Source organism: Coccinella septempunctata, chromosome 1 (assembly GCF_907165205.1).
Source record: "Coccinella septempunctata chromosome 1, icCocSept1.1, whole genome shotgun sequence".
NCBI lineage: Eukaryota > Metazoa > Arthropoda > Insecta > Coleoptera > Coccinellidae > Coccinella > Coccinella septempunctata.
The window spans coordinates 37,124,572-37,151,359 of record NC_058189.1 but is presented as its reverse complement, the minus strand read 5'-3'; the positions used below and the strand labels follow the sequence as shown (position 1 = coordinate 37,151,359).

At 34.2% G+C, this 26,788-nt stretch overlaps 1 protein-coding gene across 1 annotated transcript in view; it reads right to left on the bottom strand.

Moving 5' to 3' along the window:
* The window catches only part of LOC123313361 (heparan sulfate 2-O-sulfotransferase pipe), an 80,439-nt gene that overhangs the window by 1,836 nt on the left and 51,815 nt on the right, over positions 1-26,788 (bottom strand). The window contains exons 2-7 of the mRNA XM_044898223.1: positions 22,611-22,750; positions 17,751-17,809; positions 9,128-9,344; positions 7,804-7,864; positions 6,983-7,139; positions 3,992-4,268 (exon numbers count right to left, since the gene is read on the bottom strand). Coding sequence (XP_044754158.1) covers positions 3,992-4,268; positions 6,983-7,139; positions 7,804-7,864; positions 9,128-9,344; positions 17,751-17,809; positions 22,611-22,750 — 911 coding nt within the window. The remainder of the gene's footprint in view (positions 1-3,991; positions 4,269-6,982; positions 7,140-7,803; positions 7,865-9,127; positions 9,345-17,750; positions 17,810-22,610; positions 22,751-26,788) is intronic.

Here is a 26,788-nt window from a genome sequence, read left to right as displayed (position 1 = left end):
TTCAGGATGTTTTATACGGTGCGACATCGTTTTTCAGAACTGAAAACGGAATAAAAACGGTGCGGAATGTTTACAATTCCGAAAGAAGTCGGAATCCTGAATTGGAAACTGACAATATTTCTATCCAAAATTAATTCAAAATAAAATTACTTAAATGAAACTAAAAGATTATTGTAAAAAGAGGGTGCAATTTTGTCAGAAAAATACACGTTCATTATAGCTTACTGTGAAGCAAGTAATTATTTGAAAATAATATTCCTCAAAACACACATTGCAAGAGCAATATAGTACATTACTCATGGACAAAAAAATAAAACAACACAAAAAAATCACAATGGCAAGAGAATGATAGAAAATATAAATAATTGATGAAGTGAGGATGAAGTGATTCATAAGAAGATATAGTAGCTTGAGTGCAGGGATTTTCATGAATTCAATTATGAACCATTTTGTGAAAGGATTCGATAAATATGTACTTTCGAAGTAGAATGTTAACACTGTTACTTGCCTGACGAACTCAAGTATCACAACTGATGAATGTGCGTATCGCCTACCGTAGATTCGGGTGACTTGGGACGATTGTTGAATTCAATTTGTCATATTTTCAAAACGGTGAGCTATTTTTATCTGAAGAAGAGTTTCGAATATACTTAATGACTCAGACTATTTATTAGGATATACAGGGTGTTCCTAAATTGAACGTGCAAACGAAAAGGGGAGATTCCTTAAGTGAGTTTAAGAAAAAAAAGTCCCATAAACATGGGGTCGCAAACGTTTTGTTTTCGAGATACAGAGTGTTGAAGTTTGAATTTTTTTCAAGTTTTTTTCTCATAGTATCTACACTTAACAAGATATTCAACTGAAATTTGGCATATATATTACATTTTAGAGTTCTCACCACGTGACAAGGCAATTTCGATAGAAGATCTACAGGGTGATATTTTTTCTGGAACACTGCCACCTGTTCTTCTCTGCAGAAGAACAGGTGGCAGTGGCACCAAAAAAAAGTTCTGCAACTTTTTTTTGGTGAGCAAAGTTAATTTGAAAAAATGTAAAAAGAAGCTTTGTTCTTATACTAAACTTTTCGGTCTCTTGTAGTTTTGTCGTATCTACCAACGATTTCGAGAAAAAAACTTGAAAAAAATTCAAACTTCAACACTCTGTATCTCGAAAACGAAACGTTTGCGACCCCATGTTTATGGAACTTTTTTTCTTAAACTCACTTAAGGAATCTCCCCTCTTCGTTTGTACGTTCAATTTAGGAACATCCTGTATACCATGCTTCAGAATTCTGATATAAATATTGAAAAAAATAAAATATACTTGTCCAAAGTCACCTACTGATTTGGGAGGCTTGGAAGTTTGGGACACAAGTTTAAATCTATTGATTTCCGAACTCTCAAATGAAATAGGTGACTTGGGGAGGTGTATAGTTTTGAAAAATTAGAATTTGTTTTTATATATAGTTGAAATTCGAAGAAGAAATTAAATGATGAACCCCTATTAAAGCGAAAGTAAATATATTGCAACTCGAATGTAAAAAACTAAAAACAAGGGAACTTTGATTTTTTTCATTCTTTGGTGATTTATTTGTGAAAATAACGTGAATAATAATATCCTGGGAAAAATCAGCATATTGCCATTTGATTTGTAAACAACCTTGTTTCATGACATATCTAATATCCCAATATCCCACGTATCCAAAAAAGAATTACACATGCACAAAGTGAAACACATGTACAGGACACTAGAAAGTATAAGGGCCTTTAAAAGTTAATTTTTCCTGTCAATTCAAACGCTCTGGTCGATCACGGCAAACTCAACAGGAATTAATTGTTTAACTAACCGAAAAGACGCTACACGATCTTATAAGTTTGTCCCTTCACTCATAAATGGTAAGAAACAAAGAAATCTGCAAGGGGGGTGATTGTCCGAAGTTACAGGACTGTCCCAAGTCTCCCGAATCTACCGGTATATGTCCCATTTTGTGATAGTTAACAAGGTTGAATACTCAACATTATAAACATAGAAACTCAGAACAGGATTATAGAGTATTACAATTTGATAAAATAGGTCTTGCAACTAGCTGTTGTAGCTCATGTCTTTGAGGGATATGAAAAAGTTCATATACTGCAGTTCGTTCTGATTTTTCAAATACAAGTCTCACAGATGCATACATGTTGTCTGAAGCTTTCTCTAATAAGCACTCTTGCTCTGCAGGAGCTGGCGCTTGTTAACAAGAGGACACGAAACCGAAGACAGTATTCGTTATGCGTAAGAAGTAGTCGCATTATTACGTTATCCAAAAGCAGTGAAATGGCTGTTAAAATACTCTCCTGCAGTTGTGATGAGAGAGTCCAGACTTTAGGTGGAGGAATATAGAATATCGCTAACCATCACATTGCTTTTCGTCGTTAACTTATTTATATATGTACATTCAATTTCTACTGTTGACGTGTTGACGAATATTACAGCCTTAATTGTATGAATTGAATCTGTAATGGCTTCTGTTCTGGTCTGAATACATTATACAAAGGATTTCCCAATAAGTTTCATTTTGAATATCAGGGCAGCTGTCATTTTTGACACTTGACAAGTAAAAACTACGCTATTACTGAAAATGGAACGATACCACCCTTCAACAACGTATTGAAATTGCTAAAATTCACAGTGAAAATGGTGAAAATTCCGCAGACATGCACGGTCGTGAAACTAAAGCATTTTTGGGTCGTCGTGAAGCACCTTCACAATAATGCCTGCAATGGTGAAACTGGTGAAAAAGTTTCAGCTGTTAGGGCAAGTTAGTGACGTGAAGAATCAAAATTGTTTGGGTCACTCAAGAACAATTGAGAATATTGCTGCTATAGCTCGAGGTGTTGACGAAAACCTCGGTTTGTTATTCCTCGTCGATATTTTGAATTAGGCATTCCACAAACGAGATTACATCGTATTTTGTAAAAAACTTAAGGCTTTTAAAAATAAGTTAATACAAGAACTCAAGCTGGTCGATCATCAGCAACGTCGTATCTTCGCTGATTGGGTCCTGATTGAAAAATCATCCTTTGTGGTGAGGCCATTTTCACCTCTAAGGCTACGTTAATAAGCAGAATTGTCGAATTTGGGGCTCGGAAAATCCAAGAATGATTGTTGAGGGCTTCTCTATCCTCAACGTTTCACTGTTTGGTGCGGTTTTTGGGCTGACGATGTGATGTGGATCTTATTTATTCGAAAATGAGTCTGATGCAACTGTGACGGGTGAATGGATTGCACATAGACATATAGACATGGACTGAGCAATGCCAGCATGAAATTGGCTATTTATTAGAAAGAGAGAAAAGCTCGTCGGGACATTACCTTTCTCTTTTTTGTTCACATAGAGGTGAGTGTAGACCAATCAAAATTCTAGAAAAAGACAACTGCATTCCCGACGTGTTTTTCTCTCTGTCACTTTTTTTGACCGTATTTCATGCATAGATATAAAGGGAAAGCACAGTCCATGTCTCTATGTCTATGGGATTGCACTACCGATCTATGATTAATGAATTTTTATGGCAGGAACTGGTGCCACCTGCCACACAAGCAACGAAACCATATATCGCAATTTTGCAAAAAAAAGTTTCCTGACCGTGTTATTTCTCGAAGAGGTGATGACAATTGGCCACCGAATTCTTGTGATTTAATACCTTTAGACTATTTTTCTTTGGGGCAACGTGAAGGATATGCTCCACAACATCTTTGACTCAATTCAAAAGAAAAACTTTCTATGATCGTTTATCCTAAATGTTTCAACTTTTGAGATACAGGTGATTTAAAAATTATGTTTTATTTATCTCTACTTTTTAGTTACATTTGTATTGAAGCGTGTTTTCTTAGTTTTTCAACTATAATTCATTATAGTTCAGATGAACACGCAGAAAATCGCATAGCTTGATTATTACGTCACCAACTTTAGATTGTTCGGATTCACAATCAGTTTTGTCATTGTACTTACTCCAGTATATATCGCTAGCTCCTTCGAAGAACCTTGGAATATAATTCTCAAAGACGGTGAGTGTTTTGTTTAGGTCTTCCAAAACTCCAACAACTGCATAATGTTGCTCAACTGCTCTCTTGGCCCTCTCCAAAGCGCCCGGCGAGTTGAAAGGTAAGCATTCTCTGTGATGACCACAGAAGAACATGGATTGTCTTCTATGATCACTAACGTCTCTCAATTCACCCTCCTCGTATCTACATTCTCTATCGCCGGAAAGAACGCATTCCTCAAAATCCTGAATGAAAAAAATTAATAATTAATGTTAGACGGAAATCGTATTTCGTGCCCCTCTAACCACCCCTCAGATTACGGTTATAATAACAATCAACAACAGGCAGTAAAATTGTGCAAAAGTGATCTCTACTTAGCGCTGAATGAGTTGAAAAAAGAAAAAAGTTTAATAATAATAATTAATTTATGCATACCACCGCCGTTATAAATATGAAGTGTTACGATCTGATTTGAACTAGCCAATTCGCAGAAGAAGAGCAGATGCTGACCGTGATTTCGGTCTCATTTGACCTAGTCAGAGCAGCTCAACCCCTTCTCCGATGAAAAAGCGCTTGGAATTAACGGACCCTAATTAAATACTGGCAGCTTCAGTCAAAATCTTAATTTTTCAAAAACATATCTTAATGAATAGACACAAAATGAATTAAATCTCTGAATAAATGAAAAGTCATCTCAACAATGATGTCGAAAAATTAAATATTATAACGGATGAATTTTTTTTAAAACCGGTAACGAGTGCTTCTCGACAAATCTGCGATTAAAAGATTTCATTGAAAAAGCTATATCTCTGAAATGTTAATTAATTTTTTTGATCCGAATCTTAAAAATAAAAATAATTTTTTTTTATATCTCGAGCATCGACCAAGATATAGCGAAATATTTGTAGTAGTAATTTTGTAAGTCGAGAACGAATCAAGATATTTATAATCTATTATCTGATATCCAATTATTTTTAAAACAAAAATGACGGTCCTTATAATAATATTTTTTCCCTAAGTCTTTTAGATCTCGAGATGATCACAGTGAGCATCGGACCTGTACAGATGAACCTTGATTATTATGTCACCTGGAATTAGATTTCACGACATTTCATTGAGAATGTTTATGACAACTGAATTATACGTTAAATTCTGGAATTTTTGTTAATGTGAACAACACATAAGCTAGCAATTACTTGAAAATCATACATTGTGTATCAAGAAAGGATTTTCCGAATAAAGAGAGATGTTGAGTGTACCTCTCAACTCTACTATTAATACGGGTTTCTGAAGGTTGAATCCTTCATTAGTGCAATTCGAAAATAACGCTTGGGAATTCAATTGAATTTTAAGGAGCAACTTGATACTTTTGCTAATTTAAACGACCCTCTAATGATCATTATCAAATATCGTTTTGTGTTCTACCTCAGGCTCGTAATCCTTAATGATGAAAAATAGAATTTTAAATGGAGTTTATTGTATCTCTCAGAAATTTAATCACCAGGAGAAAATTGCAATATCGAGCTATGGAAAATCTTGGCCAAATTAATGATGATCTCAAATTCTGAAAACTTTTATAAGGTCTCGATGTTCAAGGGACTAAAATGATAGTTCTCGCAATTCCTGGATATTGAATTGATGTAGCCGATGCTTGATGGAAATCCACGATTTTCAAAAAATGAGTTTTTAAACCACGACATGTGTTTCGCTATCACAATAGCATCTTCAGATCAGAAGGGTGAATGGAATTCCTGGATAGTTAGAACGATTGAATTGAACTATTATTAGAGGCTTATTAGAGGCTGTGTACTGGGTGAATACAGATGTATTCTTCAAGTTGTAATAACAGGTTATAACTTTACCAGTAACATATTGCTGGTCAAGTATCTGGATAATTGTTTAGAAAAACTCATCGTCAAGTAGGCTATGGAATTTGGAAGGATCAATTTTCTGTGACTAAGCGAAATTCTCAGCTTAAGCTGAACCATTTTCAAGTTATAGCTTTCTGGATTGTCGTATTAAAATTATCAGCGAATTATTAAGATGGCTTTTTACCGACGTGCAAAAAGGTTTCAATATTGAATACTACTTCAGAAATTGGAAGAAAATAGGAGGTGAGTGGAAATATTCTTTTGATAAATGTTGCAGCTAGTATAACAATACAATTTAGATCTTATATTGTATTAATATCTTTTGTTAAAATACTCTATTATGTATAAATGAAACGTAACTGTTCCGTAGTGCGAATGATCAGAGAAATTGAAGCACAAAAAACTTTAATAGAAAAGAATACAGGGTGAGTCTTCGACTCGTACAAATATTTTAACGGTAGTTTCTTGAGGTCAAAAAAAAACTTTGTTCCTTCACTATTTTTTCCGAATTGGCTCGGTTTAAAATATACAGGCTGTTGAAAAACCATAAAAAAATGTTTTTTAGTTCTATCTCACGAACGGTTTTGTGAGTTTTGTGAAATAAAAGAGTTCCTCATTTTTTTTCGTACAATGCGCCGTTTTCGAGTAATTTGGTATTAAAAAAAACATATCTATGATATTTGTGAAATTGGGTACATTGGCTGAATGCAACTCTGTTTGAAAGATCCACATAGTGTCATAGCTCATTATGAAAACTTAAAATGGCTATATCTTTTTATCAGGGCCGAATCTGAAAAAATGGTATGAAGAAAAAAGTATATCTTTCAACCTAAAAAATCTAGCGTTGAAATATTTGTATGAGTCAAAGACTGACCCTGCAAGACAAAACACTTACGTTTGATCTGAGATCGATATCGAACACTTTTCTCAAATTTTCACTAGGGGGAAGCAAAAATTCTATCGATCAATCTGAGTTTATTCAGTCATGATCTGCTGATCTGCACCCTAATTCTGGACTTTTTCCTCAATGTCCTATGAGTTTTTCTAACGAATAGAAACAAATGAACGAATATGAATGCTATACTAACCTTTTTAAGCCATTTTGGATTTGGAAGAGGCAGATCGGGGAACATTATTTTCCTTTCCACAAAATACCAAGGTGCTCGAACATAATAATACCAGGATATGATCCTTTCCACGGGATCTCGTACCATATTGATGTATATCGGTTCGGGAAATCCGTAACTGTAAAAAAAACATGTTTCAATTCAAATGTCATTCATTCGAAAATACCTTTAACCAAATTAAATGGAGCTAACCTGTATTTCACGAATAGGCACTAGTTTATTTAGAAATTTTTCTTTGCAATTTAGAGTGAAATTACAGGAAATTCTTTATTTAGGGTTTATATTTTGATTATAACATCGTGATGAGCGTCAATTTTGTAATTCTCTGATTTTGTATTCAAAACGGAAAGGGCTTAAGGTACCTGCAGATTACTCTGACATGACGTGGGACCACATTATGATGTGAATCATGCGCATTATGATGCGCATGATTCAAAAATCTAACATACGATTCTGCGCGGAAGCGTTCACATTGTTCTGACGAGACGTGGGAATGCACGTCCCACGAGTTCTGAAATAGATGCAATCTGGAAACCTATTCGAATAGTGTTGCCTTGACAGCTTTGTTGATTAGTACCTATTTCCTATTGTAACAATATTTCTAGAATCATGGAATCTACACTGAGACGAGAAAAGGGTAATCTACTCAGTTGTTATTCTTATCAGTAGAAAAAAATTCTTACTTTTGAAGCAAGTGAAAACTTCAATAACCAAATTTTTCTTGAAATAATTGGTGGTCCCATGTTAGTTTGGTTAATTATATATATGATTTGCACACTTACTCTGACAAATTTGTGAATACGATATGTTTTATGAAGACTCCTGGTGGTTCGTAACTCGATACTGAAAGAAGAACGAGATTCATAGATAAAATTTATTGGACAATCGGTCATTTAAACAGGATGGGTCATTTACAGGACAAATTAACGAATCGTGGTGGATATCACAACTTTTGAAAAATGAGAGCCGCACAGGTTTGAAGTAAGGATAATTATGCTCCATAAGAATCCATCGTGTGGTTCAACATAAGGAGGGGAAGATAAATGTCTAAGGATTCCAAATAAATTCAGCGACGATCATATTCTGATCGTCCTATTTTTTACTTCGAACGTACCACCTTTTGTGACATTTTTTTAGTCACGATTATCGATTAATATGCGTACTGATTTCTTGACCGAATCCCATCTTGGACGAAATAGAACAAGATCTCACGACTAAGGCAGATTTTTTTTCTCCTCCAATAAGTATTTTACTGCTTTCGGTTCTCGATAGCTAATTGAACGCTGCCGAAACCGGAAGCATGGTACAACTTATACATTTTAAATTCAATTAATTACTCCACGTCCGAATATTGTCACATTTGCCTGCTTGGTATAGGTTCTGTCTGAAGCCACAGCAACCACTTGTAACTTAAAGTATTAATTTTAATATCCGAATGGAATTTAAACCAGATTAATTACTATACTGACTCATCGACCCTTATACCAATTCCTGAGGACAACTTTCCCCCCTAGGTCCTGTGTTTGAAAAACTATTTTTTCATTTAATGCAATATTCGTGGACTAACCGTTCTGTCCCAAGAACATTTGAAATTTTGAACGGAAATGATAATTCGTTTGTGTATTCCACAAAATATGGTTATCACATGAGACCGTCACAAATTACATGGTTAGAACATCCTGTATTATGTAATATCCTGTGATAACTTATAAGTAACCATTCGATTGAAAAAATGTCAAATTTTGATTTGAACATATAATCGGTTTCATGTATTTGAAAAAATACGTTTATCAAAGTTGAATATTTCATGGCACCAAACCGTCTCAGGCTACGGGGTTGAAATTTTATTACATTATACAAGGTGCTTCAACCCTTTAGTACCTGGCTGTCTAGTGTGATAAAATTAACCGTAGTTTTCGAATACACTACCTCAGAATATTTTACATCGAGGATGAGGCAAAATTGAAAAAACCAAGAAATCATTTCATATTTCAAATTTTTCTGTATCATTAAATTTCTGGATAAAACATCAATTGGTGATTGAAAATTTTTGGCATCTTCGTTTGGTTTTTGTGAAGGATGATTAGGTAAATTAAAAATACTCACTGAGAGCAGAAAGATCAGCTTGATCCTCTGGAGGTAATCTTATCGTTTCAACTCTTTGCACAGCATCTTGATGGAAGCCAAAATTATTCTTGATACTCAATCTACGCAATAACTCCATCAGTGTTTGTGAACCTACTTTCGGAACACGATTGAAAAATATTATGTCCTGCTGTGCTTTTCTTGTATTGTTCAACCTTGTAGGTTCTAAAGTTGTGACCTGGAAATAATTTTTTTTAATTCGCAACAAGAACTCATGCTGAGGGTGTAATGCAGAGGTGTCACTGTACATCAAAGTTGGATATAAGTTGATATGTATTGCTGAACAAGGTATGATCATGGGAGTTTTTCAATTCAACTGTGGATAAAGATTACTGAGAAGGAGTTTAACTAAACCAGAAAATGACCCATTGTCTTGATACTGAAATACAAATCTTTGTTTGTTGATATATTTATTCCACCAGTTTATTGTTATGTTATATTAATTGATTGTCTGGAATTTTCTTAACCTAATTTATTTAAGTCAAATATAAGACGTTTCGGGTTCGGGCCCTTTTTCAATCTTAAAATAAACTGTGTTTTGATGTTTATTTTTAGATAAACTGTGTTTTGATGTTTATTTTTAGATTGAAAAAGGGCCCGAACCCGAAATGTTTTATATTTGACTTAAATAAATCAGGTTAAGAAAATTCCAGATAATCAATTAATTTAACACAACGAAATACAAATCTTTTCATTATATTTGCCTATTTCTCAACAGCCAATTTAGAACTGCTATACTGGGTGTCCCAGAGCTTTTAGGCCAGCAAATATCTCAGTTACCTGCGGAAAAAAAAAATTGAAAAAAATACTTGTCGTAGGAGACCATACGCTCTTTCATGCAGCATAGCAAAATCCACCCCCTGACAAACAACCCCCGAGAAACCACCCCTAACTTTTGTTTTTCAAATGGCACCCCCATGTTTGTTGTGCTTCAACTTACAGTTTTTTTCATTTCTCATTCAATGATGTATCATGGTAGCTAGAATGGCATGCAGAATTATGGAAAATAAAAATTTGCATTTTGATATACAACAACAATATCACGACTGATACCAATTTGTCATCCAGATACCGTAGGAATAAAACAAAGCACAAAAAGTTCTAACATTTTATTGACTCTTTTTTTTCAACATCCACTTTTTCTTGTCTCTACAATGTGGACTAATTCGATCAGTCCAATTAACAGTACCCACTAACGAATTCAATTTTATCGAGTGACTATCTTTACAACTACATATTATGATATATCATTGATTGAGAATTAAAAAGAGCTGTCAGTTGAAGCCAAACAAACATGGGGGTGCCATTTGAAAAACAAAAGTTAGGGGTTGTTTCTCAGGGGTTGTTTGTCAGGGGGTGGATTTTGCTATGCTGCATGAAAGAGCGTATGGTCTCCTACGACAAGTATTTTTTTCAATTTTTTTTTCCGCAGGTAACTGAGATATCTGCTGGCCTAAAAGCTCTGGGACATCCGGTATAGATTTCTTGTATTTTCTTAGTCATCTCAGTGGGTATAGCGCTATTGTTCAAACCTTTGAATAAGTTCACTCAGGTCGACATATCACTAGAAAATGAATTTTGAAATTTGGCAAACGGAAATGAAAGAAGGAAATTCTTGAATGAAATCGTAATGAGCATATGTGGATTAGTCATAATATACGGAGACCCCGAAGGTAAAGCAACAAATTTACTACTTCGTAGAAAAAGGCTCGAATAGATCTATTTTAATTTCAAATCAAACAACTTTTCAATTATAATTGTGTTTGTCATCCACGTTCTTTCATCTTTCATTAATTATTACTCTACGTCTACAAAGAAGTGTAAAATACATAAAAAAGTACAAATTTCAGGTCAATAATTCCAACCAGGTATTTAAGTAATCCTTAAAATAAAAAAAAATTTTGATGAAAAACCTCATCCATGACCCACTTATCCTTAGTAATAAAACGTCTCTCCATTCGAGGCACAAAAAGTTGTAAGTATTGATGTCAATTAAAAAACCTCTAGTAGAGGGTGCATTATAATAAGCTCCTAAATTTCACATGAAAAATAGCTTGAGCTTAATAGATCTGTTGAACCATTTCTCTACAAAATAGTGAACATTTAATTGTAATAATTCCAGCCTCTATGACACACGCTATCATGAGTATAATTTTTTTCCTCAAAAACCGTGAATTTTGGGGGTTGCTTCTTCTATCCTCTGTAATCATAAAATCATGATAAAATATCTGCTAAATTAATTTTTTCAGTTTGTTGGTTTTCAAAATCGAAAACTGCTTTTCGGGGTCATCTTTAGGGGGCTCTAACTGAGCATGGGCCTTAGTTAGAGCCTGTCTTTTCCGGAGATTGGGAGTGAAAACCCTAAAAAGTGTCAGGAAAAGCAGAATCCTCCCAGAATGAATTTCAATCGATATATTAATTATTGGTATGTCATTGTTAGGTCTACTCTGGGAACAAATTGTAGGTCCTGTGGCTATTTTGAAATATAACAACATTCGAAATAAAACGAATCTAGATCGATTGTGGAGAATATTGCGAATACAGAGTGATTTCAAAGAGCAAAAGGTTTCCCATATCAAGAAAGAAGTCGAAAAACTAAATCTTTGAAACGTAGGACATTTTTGAAAAATCTTTACGAAAAATCTGTGTTAAAAAATTTCCCATTTAAAAAATACCGACTCTCCTGTATAATATCTCTGGAATGGTGATTTGTTTCTATGATGCGTAACGAGTACCTAAATATCACATAAAACTAATGAATTTTTCTTATATCTCGAACATAAACCAAGATATAGAGAAATATTTTAAACAGTTATTTTTCAGAATCGCCCTGCAACTCGGGAACGAATCAAGATACCTCAGATCTGCTTTCTGATAGGATTGGGATTAATTATGGAACCAAGTAAATATATGGTTTGAGTGAAAAGGACAATATTTATAAAATTTTGCAGGTAAGTGCAATGGCGCAAAATGCATCTACTGTATACAAGTTTTTCTTGGTTCCAATTCGTACATACTGGGTTCAGTGTGAAAAATCTGTATACACGAGGAATTATAGCACGTTGATCAACTTCCTTTGTGTTTTTTACAGAAACCTTCAGATAAACAAAATGATGTTATGTGTAGGCATAATTTTGGACCATTGCCCTAAACTGCAAAATTTCATAAATATTGTCCTTTTCGTTCAAAAGGTATATATTTGATTCCATACTTTATGATGCCAACTCTGTATAATTATCTTGAAAAAAAGAATCGGGGGTCCTTGAAGATTTCTTCTATGAGTTTTATAGTTCTCGAGATACTCTCAGTGAGCCTCGAATTTGGGACACCCAATGCATGTACATTCATGCGAATTCATGCGAATACATCAAAAATCAATAGAGTACCTACACCTTTATCACCCATACAATTCAGATCACCAGGAGGAAGGAACTGAGTATATAGGCTTAAATTAACAAAAATTGTTATAATTTTATCATAATATTCATATCCTTTGCTGTCCGTGTTCAGTTAATTTGCAATTAGTTTATGGTTTTTATAAGAAATTATATTCAATTTTCTCGATTACTCGATAGATGAACAACATTTTGATATCTCAGAAAAGTATAGACATATCTAAACTTTTTGGGTGGAATAGTAGTTGGGGAGCCGACGATGCTGAATCGGGATTTACTCGAGCGTCGTGGAGACCAAGTGGATTTTGAAGATTAGAAGGTAGAAAGAAAAAGAAGAAAAAGGTTCTATGATGTATGCACTTTCAGCGGTGGGGAAAGCGTCTGCAGGGTTTCAAAGATGTAAAAAAAAATCGTAAGGTGTACATACTCGAGCGTGTCAGATTAAGATACTGTGTATGCCCTACGGGTCTTTGATAATGAATTCATGCTCATCTGACAGTTTGCGCGGTGGGACTGGCCGTACGGAAGAGTTGAAAATGGTAAAAAAAAAATTCCAACGAGTCAGATTTTTGGAGGATATGTTAATTGGACCCAAAGGAAGCTATATTTTCAAGGGACTGACAATTTGGACGTGACGGAGGGTCACAGCAGTCCTTTGAAAATGTAAAAAAAACGTTACTTGTACATACTCGAGCGTGTCAGATTTTCATACAGATGGTTAATCTCTGTGTTTTAGACGTGTTTGACCCTTAATCTGACACTAATCGGGAGGGTTTTCTCAATCTGACACTTTGAAGATGATAAAAATGCTTTTTCTTCGAATATTTTCCTACCTGTACCTCTAATCGTTTTTGTATTCACTATGAAAGTTGTAGATGATAAAATTCTACACAACTTTTGTCTGAAGCAATTTTACATACTCTTAACCGTTCTCCAATTAGGAGGCGATAAGAGCGAGGAGCTTAGCCACACATGCGAAAGGGCAAGGACAATGTAGAAACCCAGTCTAATCTGCATTCATCCAATTGTATTTCTATGATGACAATTTCGAAATTAATCACGAAATTAATCACGAAAATTTTAGTGTTGTAACTGACTGAACCTTAGAATGTACTATTTCCCAACGAGTGATATTTCGCTTCACCTCGCATTAATCGCCATATATCTCGAAAACGTTTAAAACTTGCTTAGGACAAAACTTGTAGAAAATGTTATGCTCTACAACTTTTATAATGAATGCGAAAAATATTTGAAGCCCAGAGAAAGAGATAATTCAAAAAAACTGATGTTTGTGACCTTTATGGCCAATTTTTATTGTTTCGGCTTTCTCAAACTGTCAGATTATATTTTTTCCGTTATTCTTGAAGCATAAGCTTCAAAACAAGAAAAAACGCCACCGCGCTTGAGAATGTACAAGTGACGTTTTTTTTTTGCAACTTTGGCGGCATCCCACATAATTTCGTCACGCTTAAATTGTCAGATTAAGAGAATATATACTTTTCAATATGTTATTAACCACATATATTATAATCTGACAAGCTCGAGTATGTACAATGATCGTTATTTTTTTACTATTCTGACAGGAGATCCTAGACAATTCCACCTATTTACAGGTCAAATTTTTGGTAGAGGTACTCTACAGGGTCCAAGGTATGTCCGCTTATATTAATCTGACATGCTCGAATTTCCCTCTCCGGCTCCCCAACTATAGTGGTCGATTGAAGATTCTACAATAGCTTTGTACGAGCGTGAATTGGGTTTCCTGACTCCGGTTTATCAGGCATTTTTTGACCTAGTTGCGAGCGACATTTCTAAGGGCAGAAGACGAAACTTTTCGTCTGTCAATTACGACAATAACATTCGTATCGTCGCCGAATGCTCTGAAAAGTTTTTAAGAAACCGAGTAATCCTCTGTAACATCGCAGCATTTATCGCACCATTTGTCATCTTTAGTGAAATCATCTACTATATAATTGAACCAGAGTGATATTGAGCAACTCCGAGTGAAGACTGAAGTGCCTTGTGTCTTCTCTATCAGCGAGGATAACCATGAAGCTTGTACGGAGGAAGGGTTAGTTCCTTGTTTCCCTTCCCTTTGCAATCCCCTTTCTGCTGCCACACGGGTGGAGATTCGCCTAGGTTTCTTCTTAAGCCCGTGGGGGTGAGTTATAGCATTTTCACCTGTTCAGTTGCTCAATATCCACAATAATAATAATCATCTAAGCCTTTTCAGGTGGTTCCCAGGGCTTCGCTATCAAATGTTTCATTTCTCTTCGCCAGGAAATCGTTCAAGCAAAAGATGAAATTTTTCATCTGGAAGCATGTGCCGTTTTGTGAGAGCAAATTAACTGCATTTGATCATCATTAGTGTGTTAACTCCGACATTGATAATTTGTTGTAGCGGTCTTTTTTATTGCATTTTCCTTATGGTTCGTCTCATTCTGTGGCGTAAAATGATCAGATGCGGATGGTTGCCGGCAATTATTCTATAAAAAATGAATTTATTATGACGAGGAGAAAAAGCACGAACCGTTAGCGCATGGAATCGTGTCACATCGTTATTGCTAGACAGCACTGTCACCACAAACATAAATCTGTTACTGGATGCTGCCGTTGGAACGGTCACGGATCACATGGTGTTTAGGATGATGAAGAAGGTTGCTCAGTGTCTACAGGGTGTTCATTGAAAATGCAGCAAAGGTGGTCGGAAAATATCCGTATTTAGTGGAAACATAGTGTCAAATATGCGCTCCTGATGTGAAATGGAGCATAAAAATTTCTTCGCGTTCTCGTTGATAAAATTAAATGGGCAAGAGAGTTTTTGTTAAAATTCTCGAAATTCAACTATTTTTCATTATCCTAAACAAAGAGGTGTGAGGTGTTCATTTGAGATGCAAATTCGGGGCTGAGATCCTCATCTCTGAACAGAGCCGGAACTGGGATTCTGGCGCCTGTGGGATACAAACATACAAAATAACAATAACATGCATTCAAAATGAATTATAATTTGACTTTTCTCGCTTTGGTTTTGTTTTTGCAAGAATATCAATGACGTCATGATTCTTTTAAAGAAAAGTAGTCTCATCAAAAGTGATGAGACTGCTGAATAAGTCAGCCTTTTCTGTCCAGTTGAAGTCCTTAAATAGGTTTTCACTTATTTCAATTTGTTGAAAGAACGTTTATGTGTTGCTATTGCAGCTGTAGTAACTGACAGTGTCAAAAACATTTTGAGTGGCCACAAATCTACATGGATCTGAATCGGAACTATACTTCAATGCTTTCTTGTTTAGTTCGCCAAGTAGAAAGTCTTTCAAACATATTCCCTTGAGAAAACTGTCTTCAGCAACCCCTAAATTTTCAATAAGGAAGATGGGGTAAATTTCACCTTATTTAGAAGGTCTTCTCATCCTGAGTTCAGCATATTGGTTTCTTCTTCGTTTGATTCATTGATTCTTGAAATATTGACATTTGAATTTGAAACAACTATGGTATTGTCGTCAAGCAAGCTGTCTGAATCAAGCAAATTTATTCATTTATTTTTTAGATTTGATGAAACTCCATAACTGCCATACACGACACATCAAAATGATGTTCATTTCTCTCATCGACAATGAAAAATAAAGAAATGATTTCAATTCTTTCTGCCAAAGAATAAACCATTTTCACCTCAATTGTTGAAGAAAGTAAGAAACAATAATAATTATTTCGTTGTCTAATGTTGACAATTAACGGTTACCATCGTAACCACAGAATGAATTAGTCGAATAATTGATGATTTCACATAGCATGGTCAGCGGAATGACTGGTACTGTACGAAATTTAAAATTGAATATCTCGAAAACGAATTAATTAAATGAGGAAAAAATTAATACGCTGAATTCAACATAAAAAGGCCTTTCAAATGAGGTATCACTCACCCTATCTTTCCTATTCAAAATTTAGGGGCTGGTGTTCTAACACTAAGGGTTGAAGCGATATAGTTGTGAATTTGACCTTAAAAGTGGTCCCCCTCGAAACAAAAATCGACGTATCCGAGCATTTTTTCGAAATAAATTTATTCCGCCCGTTATCTCGTCTGTTTCGTTTTAAAAAGCCCACCCTGTATAATGTGTTATGACCGATTTTTATAATGTTACGTTTTGTGTTAAATATTAAATGAAAAATATTCAATTGGAGAGAATATTGTTTTTTCTTATTATTTTTATTTTTCGCCCCCAGAACTCTAGCGCCTCTCATTCGGGCTCTGTCTCTGAAACCTGGGGTGTTTGTCAAAAAAAGTTTTAATCGACAGTCTAAACCATACCATTTCAAAAAAAATTACCAGTGAGACTATAAATAGTGATTCCCACGAAAAAAACCGTGACAAGACTTTTGAAGAATTCAATGCAAGAGAAATTAAAGTAGTCCAATTGCATGATAGACCTTCAATTATTATTAATTAATCAAGGATGAAACTGAAAGCTATTATCGTCAAAAAATTTCTTGAATATGCAATTCGAAGTATCTGCATATGGAGGGTCATTGTTTCTCCACCCCACCCCAAAATTATACTAAGAACTACAGTAGATATTCATCAGTGTTAAATTGTTTTTTCGATTTCTTTGAAAAAACTATAATATAGCATACTAGCTTAATTCTGCGGCTTTGCTCGCGTAATATTTCAATGTGAAACCTTAGCGAGATATAATTAGAATAGTTCAAGGAAAATATTGAGCAGAAACTCAACGAACCACCCTACGACAAATGAAATCGAAAGAGTAATCATAATTGATTAACAACAATAATGAACATCAAATAACCAATGAGCATGTAACGAAAACTCTCAAGATGAAAAAAAGAAAACTCTACAATTTCTTGTTGCCTCGACTCATTCAGTCCCAGTCCAAATCGAAATAATCATAAAAGATTGTTGATGCCCCTTCTGTAACCTCTAGTCTCCAGAAAATCGCTTGGACCTCGAAGTGGGTGTCACATTGATAATGACATTGCGATCCCGGGTAGATTTTATTTCTTGCCTTAATATAATATAAAATACGTACGTAATACTTAATCGTATTGATGGTTTACTTCTAACTTTTATTTAATGAATGAGCAGTCACTAAATTCATTGGCATGCTGACGCAAATAGCACTGTACATGATGAGATCATATTAAAAAATTAAGTGATGTACATTTACAGAATTTTTTACCTCTCCTGTACTTTGAAGCAATTTCATCATTGCTCGAACACCTTCTGGTGGATCCATATCTGCAATCGAATTAAAAGAAATAAGGAAAGATTGCCATTTTCAATTAAATTAAATGATTCAGTAGTTATGTGTAAATGTGTAAATATGTACAGAATAATTGAAGGGGAATAAGAAAGTGCCTTCAGGGTTTATTTAATCAGTTCACCATTCCTTGGGAATGAAATAAATGACACCAATTGACTTTCCAATAAGGATGATAATATAATATACAGAGCGAGTGAAGAGTAACGCTCAAAATTTATTTCCACGATATTGACTATTTTTCAGAAAAATGCTCGAACAAATCATTTTTCGAAATGCTTTTATTAACTCGATCTCCATGTAGGTATGTAGGTAGGCGAATCTTTCACCGTTTTCAAAAAGTCTGATTGATTTGAAAATCTGCAAATGTTTCAACGGCTTATGACAATACAATTATAACGAAAGTATGAACGAATATCATGTCAAAGATCTTTAGAATGAGAGTAAAAAAGATCGGCGCCTCCACCAATTCGCCACTCAACGAAACTAAAAAAATTTGACGAATGCAATTTCGAAATGAATAAAAATGTTACTTTCTAGTCTTAGAGTTACTGTCTCTGAAGCTCTTAAGTATTGAAAAAACTTCTTAAAACACCCAATATAAGAGCCACATTTTCCATTATTCGTGGAGGAAAATAAGAAATGAAACAGCAGCACAAAGAAGAAGGAGATTGGAGAGAAAATTACAGAAACTATCAATTGATGAATTTCTCTAATCTTCGTGCTGCTGCTTCATTTTTTATTTTCCAACGACGAAGAAGTGTCTTTTATAGTCGAGCCTATATATATATATATATATATATATATATATATATATATATATATATATATATATATATATATATATATATATATATATATATATATATATATATATATATATATATATATATATATATATATATATATATATATATATATATATATATATATATATATATATATATATATATATATATATATATATATATATATATATATATATATATATATATATATATATATATATATATATATATATATATATATATATATATATATATATATATATATATATATATATATATATATATATATATATATATATATATATATATATATATATATATATATATATATATATATATATATATATATATATATATATATATATATATATATAGCTAGCAAAGAGGCGAGACAATATGCAGTAACAAATGTGGAAAGTGATACTTTTCTGCAAGAGACCAAACGAGTTGAACGACCGACGCGGAGCAGTCTCACATTCAGAAGAAGATATAGTAGCTTGATTGCAGGGAATTCGGCAATATGCTGCCGAGTATGGAGCCTCAAAATCAGAAGAGGAAAGAGCAGCTCAATTTCAGCTAAAATGCATGAAACGAAATCTAAAGAATAAAATAGGACGAGTGAATCGATTTTAATGTTTTGAATTAACACGATTCCTTAAATTTGCACTAAACACTGCTACTAACGCCAAATTCCAAAGATGAATGTGAGCACTATTATTACTCCTTACCCCCCTGACGAACACAAAAAATATTTTTTCCTACTAGCGCTTCGAAAGTATTACTTTCCACACGCATTAACTCATGTGGAAAGTGCCTTTTCCGCACTCGACAGCTTGACCAAACTCTGCTCCGCGACGTTCAGTCTACTCGTTCGGTATCTTGCGGAAGTATCACTTTCCACACTTGTAACTGTATATTGTCTCGCCTGTTTGCTAGCCTCGGCTATCAATATACAGGCTCGACTATAAAAGACAGTCTTCGTCGTTGGAAAATAAATAACTATTTTGGTAGTTTGTAGCAAATTCAAATTCAAGAAGTTATAATACGAAATTGTCACATTTCGCTATTCATTCCATTCGTCAAAATTATTATAAAAACAGGCTGTGGCGTAGTGAATAGAAATAGGGGTACCTGTAGGATTTTGCGGCGGTTCAGAAAAATGTGTTTTATGTTCAAAAAAAAAATTACCTTTGCCACTCTTTTTGGTAGCAAGTCCCCAAATTCTTATTGGAAAAATTCTTCAATTTGTTGAAAAATCAGGTGAACCGGTGTTATCGAAAATCAACATTTGGCGTCCTCACTAGAGTCGCAGCACGTTTGGTCAGTTACACAGCCAGCTAAAACTACCAGTTTAAAAAAAGATGAAGCCATCTTTTATGCCACCCTTTACTGGAAACTTTTCAAGAATGATGCAAAAGTAATTATGGTGAGATATTGAATTCTTTCTAATACAGTCGAATTATTTACTCGTTTTAACACTTTTGAAAAAAAAAAGTCTCAGAAAATGAATTATAGTTCGAAAAAATTAGGGAAGCACGCTCCGAAATCAAATCGGAATAAAAAAATTTTATTGGAGAGGGTTATAAAAATTTGAAATTCAAAAATAATACTACGCTTAATTAATACTGAAGAAAACTTACAGTAAAAAGAGTGGGGCGCAAGGATCGAAATTTTCATAATACATTTTTTTCTCTCTCTGTCCTCTTCATATGAAGCACCTCACGTTGTTAATAACTCAATTTTTATTCAGTTCTTTCTGCAAATCAATTGAACGTAATAGATCGATATATGGACTGTTATATTCCTTTTCATTTAAAAATAATTTTCTATTTTAAGTTCGATTAAGTATTGAATCGTGTTTTCTTAGTATTTTGGAATATAATTCATTTCAAATTACCTGACTTTTCCTGAACCATTGAATATTTTGTCATGTACCCTTTACAAGGTATGTTATTTTAACAACATTATTTTTTCGTGACCGAAAGACCTTTTGGTTCTGTCATTTTCTGTTTTTTTATCAACCTATTTTTATTATAGGAAGGAATTGGTTAAACTTATTGAACTCGAGCTTTAACCTTTTTATACATTGAGGTCAATAACATAGGCGTTTTTGAAGTATTACTAAAAATATGACGTTTTTGTTGGGTAGTGGATAGTGATAGATAGGAGGACGTATCAGGTTCATTTATTTGTGTACTTCTGAGTTTTTCAAGAGATGATTAACAGTGAAGAGGATAGAGTACTGTTACATTACTCAAGGCAACCGGGCACGCCGAAACAACAAAATTGGTTCAGTCTTTGCGGGAAATGGTGGTGTATCGGGACGAGAATTTCTCAGACCCTCGCCTCGATTTCGTTTAAAACACCATCCTCCACTTGGAATATTCAGCGGTACACTGTTCTGATGAGGGACAATGTTCCTGAAACCAGTTTACAATTGCATTTGGATGTTTCGACTTATTTGGGATTTCCTACGCTCGTTCATGACTAGCTCGCATTATTGGAACAACAATTCTTTGGAATTGTTGGTTTCCAGTAATTTTTGAGAGATAATTCATCAACAGCTGTTCTACGAAAATGGTATTCAAAAGCATCAATCAATCCTAAAGCGTATGGCATTGACCTCACATCATAAAAAGAGTCATTTGAATAAGTTCAAACATTTCATTTCTATAGTAGAAGAAGGTTGGATAAAAATGACATCAATATCTTCTTAATCATCCTCAACAATAAAATGAAAATACATTTCTGCCACAAAAAGTAAGTTTTCCATTGAAAAACTCAACTACCTCTCTTCATCGTAGAGGGTGCACAGCAAACACCTCAATCTTACATAAAAAAATAATAATAAGAAACGCAATTTATTGACCAGAGGTCAAATGGCCATCGACAGTATTTAGTCCTACAGCCTAGTAAATCTTACATGAAAAGTTGTGGTATTTGATGTGAAACTTGGCCGGTTCAAGCATTTCTCTACAAAATAGTAAAACCGAAATGAATTTTATGCGTTACTTTTCACTTTCGCAATCTGTATAATAAATTGGTTGGAATGTTTACATGATATTCGGATTCGTAGAATAACTTCGTTCCAATTAACTCGTTTACACAAAAATTATTCAACAAGTTTTTGTCGGTCAGTATTTGTTGAGTTGTAATAAAAACTTTCGGATTTTCGCTTGGGTGAAAATATCATAAGAAATTATTCTGCGTACATAAATGACGATTATACTCATACTCAATGATTCTCGAAGAGGATAATAAAAATATTTCCTGTTTCAGTACCAGATGAAATATCTTCTTGATGGAACAGTTAACTGATATTCAGATGGATTCGATGGTGGGACTACACTTACACACAGTAGGTAGAAAAGAATTTTTTTAACGCAGAATGACTAAGTTATCGAAGTAATTCTTTTACGATGAATTATTTATAGACTCAATACTGAGGTTAAATATCGAAAGACATTCATTAACCTTCCAGTATAGAACACTGCTTGTAAATTATTTTCTTATCGACAGGGTGTCTGACGATGGGTGGCCTCTTAGATGTTTACGAAGAACAGTTTATTGGATTGTTTTGAAAATTAAGGCACTATAGTTTACGCTTCTCATCTATCTGACTAAAATATTTTCAATGTTGCGACGTTGCCGCTCACTTCGTTATTTCAATTTTTTTTGTTTCGTTATTTCGATTTTTTTTGTTTTTTTTTTTTTTTGCGTTCTAAATGGGACATCCTATTCATTATAACTTTTTTTTGCTTCTCTATCCCCAACGCCTAATAGGCCATCCACCGTGGGACCAACTGTATGTGAATCACTCATCAGGTACTCGTACTCGTACTCATTTAGTAATTTTGTATCGAAAAAAGGGATATCTCTGAATTTTTGCACCAAATCAGATATTCTCCTAATATAAACTCCGCAATGGTTAACACATTTCGTGTAGAATTATTTCGTTGAAGTAAGTGTGTAGATCATACAATGAACTCACCAGATATATGATTAGTCAGTATTTCATCTTCAGGCTGCAGTTTGACTTCCATTTCCTTCAATTTTATGTTCAGATCTCTTGTGTGTAGAAATAGGAAGAGTGTTGTGGAGATTGCCATTAGTGCGATCAGGTCACTAGTTCTGAAAATGTAAGGAAAAGCATCTTATAATACTTCGTGCTTGAAAATGATTCACGTTGAAATATTTCATCGATTTATGAGTGGAACACCATTTCATGAGCGGGGTATGTTTTTTGAAACATTATACTAGAAATAAAAACGATGGGGTCGCACATGAAAATAACTCAAATTTGTCCGTCTACTAGCAAATCAATGTGTAACATATACCTATACATTCACTGAACAATACAATTTTCATGAATTAAGAGGGGTCTATACCCTTTCAGTGGTCGGTTCAAAAAGCGTCATCTCGGAAAGCTAGAAATATTTTTATTCGTCAAACGTGAAGAAAAATAGGAAAATTTTTTCATTGAAGAACAAATGTTCATTCACGTTGTTCACTTTCTTAGGTTAAATGATTTTTTCAATGAATTTCCACATAAAAAAAAATTCTCGAATACTCTCGCTATTGACTAGAATTCCAAACCTGCTGAAATTGAAAAAAGAAGCTCGTAAAGTCCTGCCATCTTTTCGAAGAAAATTCAAACCCTACAATCTGGTAGTCTTTTCCCCCTTTACGCCTAATATGGATGATGAAAAAGTCCCTTAGTATAAATTCCTGTAAAGGATTACTTATGCTTTTAAGTCGGCAGGATGATATCATACTTCTTGAATTCATGCATAATTGACGAACCATGTATTTACCGCAATAAGTATTCATAATTATTGAATATTTATACCATTTAAACGGCTCTGCATTCTTAAGATTCAAAATATATTTGAAAAATAACATTGTTTCGAAAATATCTGCACACACCTTAAACTGATGTCGCCGATATTAACTTGATAAAAATCCATATTTAAAGTGAAAACGCCATATGCATATGTTGTCTCTTCCCACAGCCTAAGTAACAACATTATGCAGATTTTAACTTGAAAATTTAAGACCTTAGCCAGTTTCCATCGAAAGCTAGGACAGATCGAATAGAAATTTGTTTCTGAGGCATTGGATGATATAATAGGAGACAGAGGTGGATGTGTGTTTGGAATAAAGTTAATCATTTAATAATGTTATATGGAGATTATGGAAATTTATTAATGTCATCAGTTATTGTGTAAATGAATAATCAATCAATCATAACATTTGGCGACCAGGACAAGGATAGGTTCAAAAAAGGCATTCCAATTTTTATAGCTAATCGTCTGCACCGGTGGGCACTTACTCTGAAAGCTTATGATTTCAAAATAGAATATGTGAAAACGACAGAATTTGAATATGCGGACATCCTCCCAAGACTTGTTGATATGCCCAATGATGATGACAGTCAGTTTGGAGTCAGAAGTATGCAAATTTTTTGATGAGACACTATGTAATCTTCCAATAACGAATGAATTAGTTCACCATGAAAAGGAAAATGATGTAGTTCTGCAGAAAGTGTTTCATTATATTCAAAATAACTGGCCATCGAATACGAAAAACATCAGTAAAGATGTAAGTAAGTTTAATAACAGAAAAAAATGTCTTCCAGTGCTGTCTGATGTTCGGAAATAGATTAGTTATTCCTCAAGTATTTCGTCAGAAAATTTTGAAACAACTACATTCTGGTACAGAAAGGATGAGATCAATCAAAAGAAGTTATGTGTACTGGCCCAATATAGACCGCAACTGCTAAATCAGATGACCCATGCCAGGGAATTCATGGAGGATTTTGCGAGTGCAGTAGATGGTTTCCACTATATGCTTATTATTATAGATTCATACTCCAAATGGCCAGTATTTCAAACGAGAACCGTGACTTCTACATTCACAGTGAATAATTAAATGAGGTTTTGTTCACGTTTTGGATACCCTGAAACTGTGGTGACGGATAATGGCACTCAGTTCACAAGTGGAGTTTTCAAGAATTATTGTATTTTTCATGGTAGAAAACACATTAGTACAGCACCTTATTGGTCCCAATCAAATGGTCAAGCTGAGCGTTTAGTAGATACTTTCAAGAGGACATTAAAGAAATTCAGGAAGGAAGGACATCCAGATGCTCATATTAAATAATTGTTAGTTGCCCACAGGTCGAAACCAGCCCGATCGGTACCTGAAAATAAATCTCCACTTGAGATATTACTGGGAAGAAACATGAGGACTATATTTAATCTGCTGTCACCATACCCTGTAAGGAATCCAGTTTACAGAACTGAAGCTCACACATTCAGTAAGAAACTGGAAGACTTGGTATATGTCAAAATTTTCAGAAACAACCACTACAGTTGGATTTCTGGTAAGATCATTGAAAGAATTAGAAATGTAATGTTTAACTTTTTTTGAACTGTGATCGCAAAAAACTAGTAGATACGTGTACACGTAAGTCAGATGAGGAAGAGGTACGCAGAAGGATATACAAATGATTCAATTTCATTCAATGTATTGAGTGAAATTTCCTATATGAGCTGAAAGATCCGCTTATATCAGAAACTGAAGAAACATTTTCACCAAACGCTGAATATGAGCAAAATCACTCCGAATCATAGTGTTTGTGAATCAACCTCATTTGATGCCTTGAGTAATGCTCGTCCAAGGTGGAGTTGTAGACTACCAACTGTCTTCAGGACTATACAACATAAAAGGAAGGGAAGAAATGTTAGGAATCAAGTTATTCCTTTTACAATGTTATGGAGGTTATGAAAATTTATTAATATCACTAGTTATCTTTTAAATAAATAATCAATAACATCATCACATTCTTCTCGGGCGCCATCTTTAGGGGGTTCTAACTAAGCAGAAAGGGCTTATAAAGAATAGTTTATGAGAGAGACCGATCCTAGTTTTTGACAAGGAATCACCCCCTAAATATTTCCGCAACTATTTGTATGCACTCCGTATATTCATGTTCGAAGCGGACTTCTAAAAACTGCTTTTGGGAATTTGTGAATTGATTTTTCTTTTATTTTCGTTTCTTATGATAATTTTGTTCCACATTAACCTGCAAATGGCCAAGCTGTTAGTTGACAAATCTATATTATTATTATTATCAATGAACCAAACTTAATCTTTTGAGATCATTTTGGCGCAAAATTAAAAAATAACAGCTAATTGGGTAGATTCCCAATTCCTATAAACAAACTCAAAAATCGTCACGGTTACAGGAAATTTTCCTATATATGCATTATTTTCACCAATAGAAAACTTTCGATTATGGGAGTTATATAAATACAGGGGAACCAGCATACCCTTCATGCATTCTTCGATAACTTCATCTCTCAATAAATTACACCATTAACCTACATATTTACGATCTCTTCGACAACATGTTACATTAACTTTTCCGGTTGGTTTTTCCATTTGACGAGACCCAGATGTGAAATAAATGTGATAATTTGAGACAATCGAAATGGAACATTGCAGCGGATGAAAATTACAGCGAACCGTTATCAAGGGTATCGTTTTATGCCCATTGAAATATGGCGTACGACCAATTAGACTCGCGATAATAAACTGTTGTCCACATCCGCATGAGCTGTAACACTATTTTCGAAGATGCTTAAAACTGAGGAAAGAAGGCATCCGTCAGAGACATGTCTCTGGCATCCGTTTATGTTTTACAGTTGTTATAGCTGATGTTTTATGACCAAATTCATACTGGGTTGGATATTCGAAATATCTGTACATGTGTGCCGTGGGTGGTTAACTGCTCACTTTGAGTTGACGACCATATTATTGATGTTGCACAAGTCAGCGTACTCATTTGAATAGGTATTCACATAATTGGGTACATATTAATGCTTTCAAAAACGAACTCAGTGGAAGTATAATTACCTATGACAACCAAAATTGTGAAGTTGGGTAGAAATATGACCATATATGAAGCATGCTTGGGTACCTACCTATACATTATAAACGTTTGATCCTCAATTTTTTTTTTGCGAGATAACATTATTGTTATTGCGACCTTAAGGTCAACAGAGCTATTCTTCTAGTTAGCCTAGACCAATTCCATAATTCCATAAAAAAATATTGCGTTACCGTAGCAACGAACAATAACTCATTAGAAGTGTCAGTGTGTTT